We start from the raw sequence: 14,057 nt of genomic DNA on the forward strand, positions 1-14,057 counted from the left end.
TTTGCCTCTTTGTAAACCAACCTGAAGGGAGCAATGAAAGGGTTAACCAGCGGTTTGAGTCCTCCTCCCCTTCAGCTAATAAGCAGCTGCTTCACCTGGAGGCTGTCAGATCAGAATGAGAGCAGAGAAAACGGAAACCATTCTGAATTCAGGATTCATCATGTGAAGGGAAGACGAGATTCAGGTCAGAATGGACGAATCGTCTGCATCCACCTTGCAGCCCAGGACTCCTCTACAAACAGGAACATCCAACTCGAGCGGGGGAGAGGCCAGGCCGTCTGAGCGCGCCCAGCTGCTGCTGGAGATAACCGTGGTGCTCATGTGTTTGGGTGCAGTGACAGGTGAGCCATTGCTGACTCGTTTACAGTTTTTCTCAGTCGCTTTGGTACAATTCTCAGATCAGAATGAAATTCCCAAAACTATTTGTTCAATCTTCACATCATGATGTCACTTGTGCACATCACATAAGCAGTTTCTCACTTCTTTGAACAAGTTGCAATTGCTTTGGTACATCCATGCAAATGATTATGTACAATTCTCTGCTCTTTGCTACATTATCAATTGTTTATGTCATGTTGATCAAAATGTATTATATAGTTCACTGTGCAATAGTCTTACTCCTCAAAACACCTAGTCATTAGTTCATAAGTCATTAACTGCAAAATGTTTGACCAAGTTGTCATTATGTGACAAACATATTTCGCTGCGTTGCAAGAGAGGATATTCGCTGTGATGTGGATGAGAATTTGTGGCCTAACATACAGGAACGACAAGAGGTGTAGGAAGACCACACCAATTCCTACTGCACTGCCTGGACTGTTGTACAGAATATTGTCCTCTTTTTTTTCCCTTTGTGTTACTGTTTGCAGTGGGTTTTTTCTATGTTGGTATGACATGGTCTGTCAACAAATTACAATATGAACAATAAAAGTGTAAATGTGAATCTTGTCCAGTCTCTTGCAATCAAACAAAAAAGGTGTAAATTACATTTTACAATAATTGTCATCAAAACTTTAGCCATAGTTCACATCAGAACCTCCCTCTAAAGTACACAGTTATATTGACAACATGACTAAGTAATTTGACTGTCTTGTTCGTAGACAATGACACAAGGACTTGACATTCTGATGGCACTGACATGTTCAATGACAGAAAGACTTAGTTTTGAGAGATGAACTAAAGATTTTGAGCAAGTTACAGGCTTTTGCAAGAAATCCATAGTGTTTTGCTGTTTGTACAAATTGTTTTGAGAAATGCACACACACATTTGCAAACTTCAATTCTGATCTGAGAATTGTACTAAAGCGACTGAGAAAACTGTAAGGTGCACACCCCTCAGTGAATTTGCACAGGTCTATCCATGAAAGTACATTTTTGAAAGACTGAGATTGTATCGAAGAGTCCGTGGAATCCAACCTCTGCCTGTTTGTTTGTGTAGGGAATGTCCTCGTCATTGTTATTGTGGCTGCAACCAAATCCCTGCACTCGATGACATCAGTGCTGATCACAAACCTGGCTATCAGTGACCTCTTGGTGGGAATCGGAGTCATGCCTTTTGTCGCTCTGTCCGTCCTGAACCCTGGATGGGTTCAGTGTGCTGTTAGTCACCCGTGTCCTCATTGTCTCGTATATTTGACCTTCAGTCTGCTTGCTCTAAGTGTGTCTCTCCTGTCTGCCAGGCTCTGTGTGTGTACGTCGGATACACCTCCTCTGTGTTCTGCACAGCTTCTGCTCTGACACTTGCCGCCATCGCCCTGGACCGTTTTTACTCCATCACGGACTGCCTGCGTTACAGCTCCCGCTGCACCCCTTGGAGGACCTGCGCGGTGGTGACGTGGATCTGGCTGCAGGCCCTGGCCACCTGCAGCCCCCCATTGCTGGGCTGGAGCTCAGTGAGCTTTGTTCTTCCGATGTATATCTGTACGGTCGACTGGTCCAAAAGTCCAAGCTACACTGCCTTCATCGCTGCTTTTTCATACTTCATCCCTGCATCGGTGATCGTTTTTTGCTATGTGAACATCGTAAAGGTGGCCAGATACCACACCAGGAAAATTCATACTCTGGAGGACTCCGTCCAGCGTAGGAAGGACCCCTCCTCTGATTCATCTCACCATGTCAGGAGTCTCCAATGCCCCTGGAGAGTTTTCGTTCACGTCGATGAAGAGCTTGCATCTCACGGGAGAGAAGAGCAAAGGAATACTATCCCTGATTGCTCTGAGGCGACCACGAAACAGAGCAGCTCTCCATCCAGACGTTTGTTCTCCTTTCTCCTGCATCCAACTTCACTGAAATCCTCCCACCACGGAGTGGTGCACCTCCTCCTGGTCATCTCAGCTTTCCTCTTTTGCTGGACACCATATATAAGTGTGGCCCTGGTCCAAGCTGCAGAAGCTGCAACATCAGGTCAATCGACCCTCGTCCCACACTCTGCCATCACCTTCTCCTACTGGCTCGTGTTGCTGAACTCTGACATCAATCCTCTCCTCTACGCTCTGCTCAGCAAGCGCTTCCAGAGCGGCCTTCGAGGGCTCTGCCTGAGGCTGAGAGCACAGCTAGAGAGCGTGGTGGGCAGTGAGGTGGCAGTAAGAGCAGAGGATGTCAGAGGTAGTGACTCCTACACTCAGACCTCAGCGCGTCTCAGCCCACACTCCAGCACAGAGAGTTTGACCTTTGACCCCTTCAGATATTCTTCTATTTTCACAGTTAGCGGCAGCTTCACAAGGTCCTCTGGAAAACATCTTTGCCGTGTGAAGCGATGTGAAAGCACCTCAGTGGTTCAACATGCCAGAAGGGCCAAGAGAGACAATCTGCAGGTCTCGATTCAGCCACGAGAGGGCAGCAGATTACCCTCTTCTGCTTTGACGGAGGAGCGTCAGGCCACTTTCGTCTTTGGCCAGATTACAGTGAAAGTGGAGCATGATGTTTGTTAAAAAACTTGTGACATGCAGCTCTGATTACGGGGCAAGGGGAATTTGACCAAATTTGGTCAAAAGGGGGCAACAAGGGGTAGCTTCGAGTTGAAATGTTTATGCATTAAAAAAAAAAAAAAACAGACCAGTGATATTAGTTTTTCTAAGACAAATAAATTAGTCATTCATTTTTATCATTCGAGAGACTGAACATTGAATGAAGAGATTGACAAAAAAGCATATTCAAAAGATTCTTTTATACTTATATTACACGTGATTACACTTAAAAATACCCAGCGTTTTATACCCATCTTTTATTCACACGTTTAACCATTTCCTCCTCAAATATGATAATCATATATGCTGCATTTTAGTGTAAAAATCATTCCTTACAAAGGTTTACATTTATGTCTTGCAATAATTCCAGAGGAATACATTATTCATATTAATTGTCATCAAGAATGACAATGAAAAACAGTGCTTATGTACGCTATTGCAAAACAAAACAAAAAAGGCAGTGAAGTGGACTGATCGGCTTTATCTGCTCGTACAGTATGTGCATGCTCCTTCGTTTGATGTTGCTCCTCTTGAGGTTAGTCAGCAATTTAAAAATATATATAAAAACCTTCTCAGCAAATGCAATGATGCCTCTTCCTCAGAAAAGAAAGATAGTATTAAGGAGTCTCTCTGCAGAAGTCTGTGGTGGCACTGTTTGAAAATGCACAGCACTTAGCAAGCAAGTGTGGTGGAGTGATGTTCATACATTCACAGAAAGGCAGAGTTTATGCCGGTCGCTCTCCGAGGCTTCTTCAGTCACCCTCTGCTTTTCAAGCTTGTCAAATTGCCTCAGAAATTAGATCGATGAAAAGCAAACACAGTGAGTCTGTTAAGACACCTCTGCTTGAACCACAGTGAGACACGTTTGAAAAAGAAACAATGCAACTGAAGTGCGACAGATGTGGGTTTTTGAGTGCCAAAGCAGATGTGTTCAGAATCCAAAGTGAGGCCCGGTGATGGTCATCGGTGATGTTGAAGATCCTCAAAGGGGAATTTTTAAGTTTTGATGTAGCCTATTCGCCTCTATGGTCAAAGATCCTGATATTTGACAAATGAACTAGGAGTCTAAAAGGGACTAATTTTAGCCATCAAATGTGTTTTTATCCACCGGCTATAATGTCCTTCAAAGCAAAATGTTAGCAAAAGAAAAGCACTAAAGCACAGGAGGCCAGTGTGAAAACCATATTCTCCCAGACTTAAAGACCCACTCCGATGAAAACAGTGTTTGGAAAATTAAGCTCAAAATTACATTTCTGAGGTTTTTGTTTTTTTTCCCCCCAATTCATTGGCAATCTGGAGCAGACAAAAAAAAGGCAATTTGAAATAGATTGTATTTAGAAAATACACCTGGCGGTTTCGAAGCTCCCTGTTCAAAACTGGCTGGATAGCTCCTATATGGCCTACAAATGTTGTTGCATCTGTAACTTGTAGCTGTGTGAGGGGCAGCAAGCTAGCAGCAGAGCATATAAACAGAGAGCTCTCAGCAACGGGGAGGGACGGTTGCCAACAGTACCGCCCACATCTCGGAGAAAACTTCAAATGAACTACTGCCGCTCTGCAGAAACTATGTCCTAGAAAATAAAACAAAACGGCATGATCATAATTAAAAGACCACTGGCAGCGCTTTTAAAATATGATCAACGTGGGTCTTTAAATTGATCCTCAGAGTATCCTACCAAAACAGTCCATACATTACACAAAAGGCAGATTTTCTTTGTTCCTTCAAAATGTGCCTCTGTGGGCCTTTTTAGGCCTTTGTCTTTGGATCTGATCGGTTCGTAAATGTGTTTGTGTTTGTTAAAGCGTCCTGTTTCCCTCAATTTTTCAAATGTGCAGAAAAAAAATGAAAAATTAGATTTGAAAAATTAATACAATACTTAATCAGTATACCTGATTGCTTTGAGGGGAAGAACGATCCCAATTGATATATGTCAGTGCACCAATCAATTCAAGTTTTAGGTATACTCAGGGACCTGAACAGAAACAAAAGCCTTCTAATGTCTGTGTTTGCATGGTCACATGTCAAAGAGTCAATGTGCAAACGTGGTCATGGACGTCCTGCCTCTGCTTCTCCAGTTGAGGCCAGTGCCAGCGCACGCCTCACCGTTGCTTTCTGCTGGCTCTTCACGTTTGCGCAGCTTTGTGATGAGCTGGATGATGCACTGATCCCAGTCCTCCGGTAACAGCAGCATGAGGAAACCCAGGCAGATGATGAACACCGCAATGAGGCGCACCATGTTAAAATTTATGTCACAAGTGTAGAAGTCCACCACTGAAAAAGCAAGAAATTTGCACATGTGAGGCCCAAACTTTATAAAAGAAATACATGAAATATTTTGCATTTTGACTGGTTGACCTTTGTTGATAAAGAAACTATTTCTGATTTTAAGTTCCTAATTCCACCACCAGGAGGAGCCCACGTGTTTCATGGCTTACAATTAAGAAAACTTAAAGTAGAAAAAACTTGATATAAATTATGAAGCACAAATCTGTAAAAATCTTCAAATTTCTATGTTTTAGCTCCTTTAGACTCATAAAAATCCTTTTGAAATGTTTTATTGATGGACGTAGCTAAAATGTGACAAATCTGGATCAGTTTTGGCCACCAACCATATTTCGTAAAAAGCCCAAAGAGGCCGCTGTTTCAAAAACGCATATAATGTAGTGCAATAGACTTACAGGCATTTACAGGGACGCTGAGGACGATACCAAGGGAAATTAATGTCGGGTAGGTTATGGCAATTCCAAAGTTCAGGAGGATATTGAAAGCTGTGGAAAAAAAATAAAAAAAAGAATTAGAACACCAATGGTCATTAATGTCATTAAAGTGCTTTTCAAACAAAACCACTACTGTTGTACCAAAAAGAAGGCCAGCAACCCCACACAGGTAGGCCCAGGGGATGTCTGCAGCTGAGCTAATGTACTCCACATGTGTAAAATACAGGATGACCGGCACAAAGCTGAGGAAAACAAAGTTGGCGCTTCCGACAATGCTCAGAAAGAGCGCCGCCTCTCCAAATTTGGCACTGCCCAGGACCATCTTGAAGAGCACCTGGGATGAAGATAGACACAGGGGGGTTATGTGTGAAATGTTCCCTGATAGGGTGCTAACAGGAGTGCTAATAGAGTTTCCCTCCTATGCAGGGAGGCCATTGTTTTATCACATTAGGCAGCAAAGCTCTTATTAAATTTGGCTTTATTTCCCATTTGTACAAGAGATTACCACCTGAAGCCTGTAATAAATCCACACACGTCTCTGACAGTCTTTCGACTCATGATCCCCTCCTGTCTTCTGCCACTTAGTTATGTAACCAGAAGGGAAGCAGCTCAGGATTTCTTACATAAGAAATAACTATTAATACATGCATGCATGTCAAGTTATTTTTATTTATCCTATGCATGCTCCTATGGTTCTCTTATAGAAGTAAACAAAGACCTTATAGAGTGCAGACATGGAGGCAGAGGCCACGACCAGAGTGATGCCGATGACTGAGTGGCTGTGGAATCCATCAGCGTAGGTCATCATGACAATGCCGGCGATGGCCAAGATCGCAGCCACTATCTGGGGAGACACAACACCCAGTGATGGATGGGCGGCACTCTGCCCCCACTTTGCTCATTAGGAGCCTTTATGCTGCGTGGCGACACAGCAGGCACATGCGGTGTCCTCTGCGGGCGCAGGCATCCCAAACCTCCCAGGGGTGCGAGTCGATAACAAATGTGCGCTGTGCTGTTTTTATGTTTTCTCACATGCAAACACACATGCTTTGCAGGAACCTGCTCAGGGTTTGTTGGTTTCCTGCTCTCCCGTCCAGAAGATACCCACCCCCCATCACTCCCACTCCCCTGCCTCTGCGATTATCCCAGTTTCAAGACGACACGTTTCCTCCTGATCACAGCCAGCCAGCAGGAAAGCAAAGCTTTCATGTGCGTCCCTCTTTGTGATCGTAACACACACGGGCGTTTAATGGGCACATGTTCCAGGCTGGCTGAGTGGATCAAGAGGGGAGTAAAAGATAGACGAGCTTTGTGGTTTTCCTTGCTTGACCAAAGCCACACTGCAATTTGGGATTTTTTTTCTGCACTGCAGGCATCCTGCCAATCTCTGCAGCACCTTTCATTCTGCTTGGAGCATTATTGGTAGCGGGTCTGCTCAGATTAGAGTAAGAGGTTAGAAGAGGCATGTCTTTGAATAATGACATGGACCATCACAACAGTGGTCCTTAGGGGTGTAACGATTTATCGACTTAACAGATGAACAGATTTATATTTCTAGGATCCAAACAGATCAATCTTTCTGAGGCAAGTTGTTAATCGAATCGACCTAAAGCGTTCTAAAATCATTTCGAAATAATATAAAATCATTAGAATTGATATTACTGAAAAAATACCATTTGGATTGAAGCAATGTAGGTTTATTTTACTATACCGTAAAAACAACTATCACTGCAGACAACACACATGTTATGACAGCAGAAAATTATCATTCCAGCCCATTATTTGACCAAACAGAGTGGTAAATGTTCAAATAATATTCTATGTGTGTTATTTTAATGTGGAAAAACAACAGTGACCATTAGGGAACTAAAATGTGAATGGATTTGCCATTAACCATTGTTCACTTTTTTGTTTGTACACATATTTAGTTTACACTTGATTATCTTACAAGAAACACAATGAATTTGGAAAATGTTACCTGCACTGTTCAGTACCCAGATATTTATCTCTGGTAGAATTTTGGGCTAAAGACGTCCTGAATCAATTTAAGGTCAGTGAATCGGATCGTTCAAAATGAACTAATATCGACTATCAGCAACCACTAATTATGATGAATGATGAATGATCCTACTTTGCGTCAATACCACAAATATTCAATTACTTCAACGAAATTGATTTCTGTGTTACCTTTTCATCAGCTGACTGAGTCAATGACTTGTAAAAATATCCATTTAAAGGTAGTAATGCTTATTTCACAGCCACTTCTCCTTCGTGACCCACACATCCAGGATCCCCTGCATTGCTGCAGATTTTCAGGCACTGCAATCCCTCCACCAAGCATCAGAGAGAGGGAGTACAGGACTGTCGCTTACTGAGGCTTTTTCATTACAAATACTGGGGGGGTGGAGGTACGGTGGGCTTAACGGAGACATGGGGTCCTTCTCACTGAACACTGCTTTTCATCGGCTCTTCATCTCCTTTCTCTTTGTCCAGACTCAACGTGCAAGACACACGCCACGCGTGAATCAATCAACCATTAGTGATTGCGCTGTCAAGCGGATATCCCACTCCCCACTGCTGAGTGTTAAACGCATGCATGCAAACATAAATCTCATCAGAGCATCACAAATCATTTGTTTTTCTTTAGGGTCTATGGGTGCAGAATAAATGTGACATCATGAAGGAGGTGCAAAACTTTTAATTCACTTTTAGCTCACAACTTGTACTTCTTTCTGTGTTCTAAAAATGATGGAGTGCACCACTGGAAGGTTATACAGTGAGACTGAGCCAAAACGTAAGAAGTGTCTGAACTTCTCTCAGCACAATGTGATGAATTTACTCTGGAGTTTGGACATGAAGTTTGTTTACAAAACATAAAATCAAATCCTGGCTGCTTATTCTTAATTTGCAGATCTTTGGTAAAAATAACTTCCGAAAAAATAGTTCTGCAAGCAATTGTATATGAAATGTGTGCTAAAACCAATTTGTAAATATAGTTTTCTGGTGAAAAGTTCCTTAAAAAATAAAATTATGCCTTCAGAGATCAGTTTGTAACTTACAATAATGATTTCTGACATGTATGGCTGAAGTCCAACACCCATCAGAAGCACAAGCTGTCCAGAGACTCACCCTGACCCCCATAAAGCGATCTCTGAGAACAATCCAAGACAGCAGGAAGACGAAGGCCTTGTTACAACAGAATAGCGCCGACACGTCTGTTGTGTTGATCTTCCTGAGCGCTTGCAGGTACAGGTAGTTGGTGAGGATCCACAGCAGGCCGAAGGGGGCTACCTTGGTGAAAAACACCTTGGGTGTCAGCCCATCGTCCCCGAAGAACCTACAGCACTCTCTGTTGATGAGGGGAAAAGGGGGATATAAAATTAACTAATATTTGTGAAAGAAAACATCTTTATAATAAATAAATTGCAATTCAGTGCAACAATTCCCTTGTTTGTTTGATAAAACGCTAAACTAAAAGTCACTGAGCTCAATAATCTGGTGAATAAAAACAAGCATTTTCTCAGCTGCTTTATCTAATTCTTCCCTGTAATACTTTAATATAGATTCAAATAAGACATGTATTGCTATGTTTACTTAAATGTGACTGAGGCTTGAAGATAATTCTGAGCTGTGAAAAATCAATAAAAAAGGGTTTTGCAACAAGAATCACAAGTTTTCTGGTGCAATGGCCTAAAAAACCAGCTCCCTGGATGATTGTGTAAATATCTGGTGTCTTATTTTTTCTTAAACAAACTGATTTTTTTCCTCCGTAATGCTGCAATATATATTTCCCCTCAAATAAAGAGTTATCTTATCCTTCTTCACATTCTTTCCTTCTCAGCTTCTGTGCAGGTCTTCTATTTTTTACAGAGTTTTAAGATTTTACCACAAGAAACAATTTTCTGGGAGTTAATTGAAAACAAAACTCCTAAAGTTCCATTTCCAGAGCTGTCTTCCTGGTCAAGTAGTCACTTATAAAGAGTTTCTGAACTGTGGCTCAAGTCTGGGCGTCATCCTGCAAAGGAAGTGAGATTTTAACAGCACCAAAGAAGCTGGAGCAGAAGGTCCTTGAATAAAAGCTGACAGCCTAAAAGTCACTGGCCTGTGTCAGAGAGGCGCAGTCTCTTTGCGTAAGAGAGGAAGCGCGCCGTAAAATTTTGTTCCACAGTACTTCATAGTGGTCGCAATCAAGCTGTTTCAGTCTTTTCTCCTCAGTATGATGCATGTTCCTCTGTTCAAGAATAAATGATTTTACTCTGAAAATTCATTTTTCGGTAGTTCAGACTTTTATTTTGGAGATTTAGCTGTGTTCTCAAAATCCAAACTTCTTTCCCCGGGAAACCTGGTCCTGCAAAAGCGATAAAGCCAGATGAACTGAAGAGCGGCAGGTGTTACATTGGTCAGAGTGTCCAGCTGTACACTGTAGAGCAGGTTTCAACGCCGGGCAGCTGAGTGTGCACTAAAAGCACATTTCTTACCCTCCTTCAATAACCACCTCATTCAATCAGTGACAAGCATGTTTAGGCTCACCAGCACTTCATTTTTTTCTGACTTTGGATGTGAAGGCTCTACATTCTGGCCAATAATAGGTTTTAATTTTCTGCAGCATCCATCAGATCTCCCATCTGACATTTACCAAATAGCTGCAAAAACAAAAAAAGCTCATGCTGTGTGAACACAAACTTACAGTCTATTGTGGTTAGACGGATGAAGATCTTAAGGTGTTTTCAGCGTCTTCTTGTGGTATTTTTCTGATGATGGATTTGAAGATCAAATGCTTTTACTGGTTCCCAGGACTCGGCTTGTGACTTGGGGAGACTGAACCTTTTCAGCTGCAGCTCCCAAACACTGGAATGCTCTGGAATGCTTAAAAACCTTTTTACTCAGGCTTTTAACTCCAGTGAGAAGATCTAGTGGGACAGCTTGTTAATTGTTGTTTTTATTGTTGATTGTATTGATATTGTTTCTTTATTGTATTATATTGCTTAGTGATTTTATTTATATTTGATTTTGTGTTCAGCACTTTGGTTGCCTCTGCTTTCATAACAAATAATACACTGATTGATCGATTGAAGATACTGCTAATGCCCAGATTAATTACTCCAAAAGCTTGTAATACAAATTTCATGAAAATAAATCCAAAGTAACAAAATACCTCCCCTGAAGCAGAAAAGGCGGTTTTCTGGGAGGCTGGATATTTCAAGTACGAACACAGAACCGCTGTTGTAAATGTCATCTCGGAAAATGGTCTAAAATTCACTAGAGGGTTGAGCGTGCTGAACGCACAGCAAACTCCAGCTTTGATAATCAGAGCACACAAGCAAGAGTGCGGGAAGCCACACATCCATGCGTGAGCCCTTGAAGAAGACGAGAGGATTTACATCACGATGCTGGAACGGAAACGCAGAGCTGATTCCCGCGGCTCAGCTGCACGCAGCGCCCACCAGCCTTTTCTCCTCTGCCTTTTGTAGGCAAATAGTGCAGCGGGTAGCAATGATAAGAGATAAGCTTGTCCTTTGGACTACATTCTGACAACTGGAATAAAATTGGCTTGTAATTGGATTACAGGCTTGACTGCATCCTCACACATAAACAGAGTTGTAACTGTTAAAGCACTTTGTATTTACTGCAACATCCATACAGCTTTAATCATCTTTATCACATTGTATTGATAAATCTATGTTTTCTTTTTAATTGTGACTCCTGTTTAGATTTATTGTATACCAGCAGGAAAAAAAGGACAGAAGAAAAAGAAAATCACAATTTGAGTTAAATCATTTAAAAAAAATTAAATTAACATAGTGGCTTAAGATCATTTATTGATGCCACATCTCGTTTTACAGAGAAACGTTTTCACCAATAAGTTAGTTATGATTTATTGTGCTAAAGCTTTATAGCAAGATTCTTTAATAGCCTAGTTATAAGATATTATCAAGCATTAGTGATGTATTTATAGAAGACTTATAAGACATTCTGTACCTTACCAATAAGTGTTTAATATGCAGCTTATAAAGACATTTATATACATTTTTTAAAGCCTTTATGAAACATTTATAAGACATTTATTAGAATTTGAACAGTTTCATACAAAGTTACTATTATTTGTGGTTATTATATTAATTAATCTCTTGTAAGCATGTCAGTGAAAAGTTTGGGAGAAGGATTAATGGTCTCAACCTTCACACTTTGTGAAGATGACTTTGATCTACTGACTATTAAACCTGTGCGCTCTCACTTGTTGTGTTGCAGTGTGAATCTTCCAACCTGAATCTCTGCTTGGGCGTCTGCCTCTCTGGACTCTTGCACATGTGGCCGATGTAATAGAGCGGGAAGAAGAGGCCGTTCCAGGTGGTGGCGAACCATGTGAGGGTGAACGGGGCGTCAAACTTTCTGAATGTCAGCTTGGCCAGCTGGGTGGAGCCTGCCCAGGACGAGCACACGCACACCACCATGGCAATCCCCCACAGGGCTTTCCGCACCTGTACAGCCGTTACTCTGATGCAGCAGTGGGGCCTCCGCCGGCTGGAGCCGCCCTCCGTTCCAGTGGCGGCGGCCGCCTGTGCGTCTGCGGCACCCACCACATTCTCTCTGCAGCGCTCCTCTCCTGCATGAACACACATTAAAGTGATATTAGTCAATTTAATCAAACCTTTCCACTATACCACAGTTGTAATACAGAGATACTGGATGTGGAACAAGTATTTCTGCAATTTTTTGGACTGATCTCATTGCATTTTATGGCTTATTCTCACATATAAATAGCTGCTTTCATCATTTGCATGAACTTGAAGGAATCAGTCAGACATCCGGGTTAAAAATATAGTGATCGAGTGTGACAGGCGGCAGCTGAACAGAGGACACAGGGACGGATCTGATATCCAATCTCCGTGCAATCATGTGTGTCTCCATAAACTCACAAAGGCACACGTACTGCTACACTCTAAACTTTTTAATTTCTTCTGCCAGAACTTGATGACCTCCGTACGTCTTCAATAATGCATGAAGTGAAGCAAATCATGGACCTGTTGTTTTTCTGTGCCGACTCGCACGCCCTCTGCCGTTTGTTTAGTCAAGGTCAAGTTGTCCCCTTCAGCCTCTGAAGATCACAGATACAACCCCTGCTGCCTCTTCCTAACAGCAGCATCATCACGGACTACCTGGGTTACCTGAAAAGCGACATCATCCTTTAAACGGTTATGTACTTTGCAACTAAAACCAGCCAATGCATTATTCATTCAGACAGGTTTAAGTGTCTGTATTGATTATGCTTTAATATTTATGATGCACAGCTGTTTAATAAGCATTATGCTTCTCCTGTGGCTTCTTTCCAAAAAGTTAAGGAGGGACCTCCCTGACATTTTTTTTCCCAGAGGTAATGATCTGCTGCAGGGAGGCCTTTGCTCATTTATCTCCTCTGCAAGCTGCTGGCTGGCTGGAATAAAAAAATTGCAGTTTTACATTTATGCTGAATTAGAGGGATGCATTTAAATGTTTACGTCACAGCATCAACAGGACAGCGAAGCCTGTGTTTTTATTCCTGTATGACATTTTCATCATACACCTTGAACTGATGACCCAGGTGGGCATCGTGCAACAGGAAACACCCAGTATCTTGCATATGAATGTGCTGCTCAGATCTGCAGACAATGGGACCATCCATCATACACAATAAAGGGGACCACTTTATCCTGCAGGAGCTGCGTCTGACCTTGCCAGGTGGCCTCATCATTTCACAGATTAACAGGATTTTTTTTGGGATGCTAATCCCCCTCCTTTGACGACTGAGTGGACTAGAAATATTACACTGCGGGTTTGTAAAAGAAATAAATAAGTCTAAGTGGTGGCGTTAAGATGCTGCTTTGTTTGAGCATCCTGACTTATGAACCCCGCAGCTGATTCAGAAGAACATCACGGTTCAGACAACCCTAAAATCTGGCACCAGTGAGAGATGATTCTAATTTGTTGCTGTCCTGAATCAGCAAGAATTAAAAAAATAAAAATAAAGACAGAGATAAAATTTTCTACAGACATGGGAACAAGGGTAAGAGATGCAGTTCTCTATTCTGAACAGACTGTCTCGCTCTGAAGGTCACCTCTCGCACATGCTAAGCTGCATTTTTTTTTTTTGTCTTTCCCGGGCTTCCGTCCGACATCCTGCGGCACCAACCTCTTCCATGTACTGCACCCCATCATAATCTTCAGAATGCAGCCATGGGCCAAGCTAATCAGCCCCTAGGGAGGCTCTGAGGTCCAGCTAAGCAGTTCCAGCTCTGACACAATTAGACAGATTCCCTGAAAATAAATGTGACACGGAACACACTTAGCTCTCTGATGAAGCTGTTCACATCAAAATAAACAAAAACACTTGTATTT

At 42.1% G+C, this 14,057-nt stretch overlaps 2 protein-coding genes across 4 annotated transcripts in view; one reads left to right on the plus strand and one right to left on the minus strand.

Moving 5' to 3' along the window:
• Nucleotides 1-56: 56 nt before the first annotated feature.
• LOC101174127 (5-hydroxytryptamine receptor 1F) lies at nucleotides 57-3,052 on the plus strand. The gene is made up of 3 exons (XM_020709675.3): nucleotides 57-341; nucleotides 1,439-1,599; nucleotides 1,680-3,052. Exons 1-3 carry the CDS (start codon nucleotides 191-193, stop codon nucleotides 2,928-2,930), a joined length of 1,563 nt encoding a protein of 520 aa, XP_020565334.1. The 5' UTR covers nucleotides 57-190; the 3' UTR covers nucleotides 2,931-3,052.
• Nucleotides 3,053-3,151: 99 nt separating this feature from the next.
• Nucleotides 3,152-14,057, minus strand: part of slc35f3b (solute carrier family 35 member F3b) — a 43,611-nt gene continuing 32,705 nt past the window's right edge. For all 3 annotated transcript variants that reach the window (XM_020709676.3, XM_078932279.1, XM_011484572.4), the window contains 6 exons: nucleotides 11,949-12,288; nucleotides 8,814-9,033; nucleotides 6,403-6,528; nucleotides 5,826-6,018; nucleotides 5,646-5,735; nucleotides 3,152-5,238 (listed from right to left, as the gene is read on the minus strand). In XM_020709676.3, coding sequence (XP_020565335.1) covers nucleotides 4,997-5,238; nucleotides 5,646-5,735; nucleotides 5,826-6,018; nucleotides 6,403-6,528; nucleotides 8,814-9,033; nucleotides 11,949-12,288 — 1,211 coding nt within the window. In that variant the 3' untranslated portion in view covers nucleotides 3,152-4,996. The remainder of the gene's footprint in view (nucleotides 5,239-5,645; nucleotides 5,736-5,825; nucleotides 6,019-6,402; nucleotides 6,529-8,813; nucleotides 9,034-11,948; nucleotides 12,289-14,057) is intronic.

The sequence above is a fragment of the Oryzias latipes genome, chromosome 15 (assembly GCF_053564925.1).
Source record: "Oryzias latipes strain Hd-rR chromosome 15, Olatipes_Hd-rR_3.1".
Lineage (NCBI taxonomy): Eukaryota > Metazoa > Chordata > Actinopteri > Beloniformes > Adrianichthyidae > Oryzias > Oryzias latipes.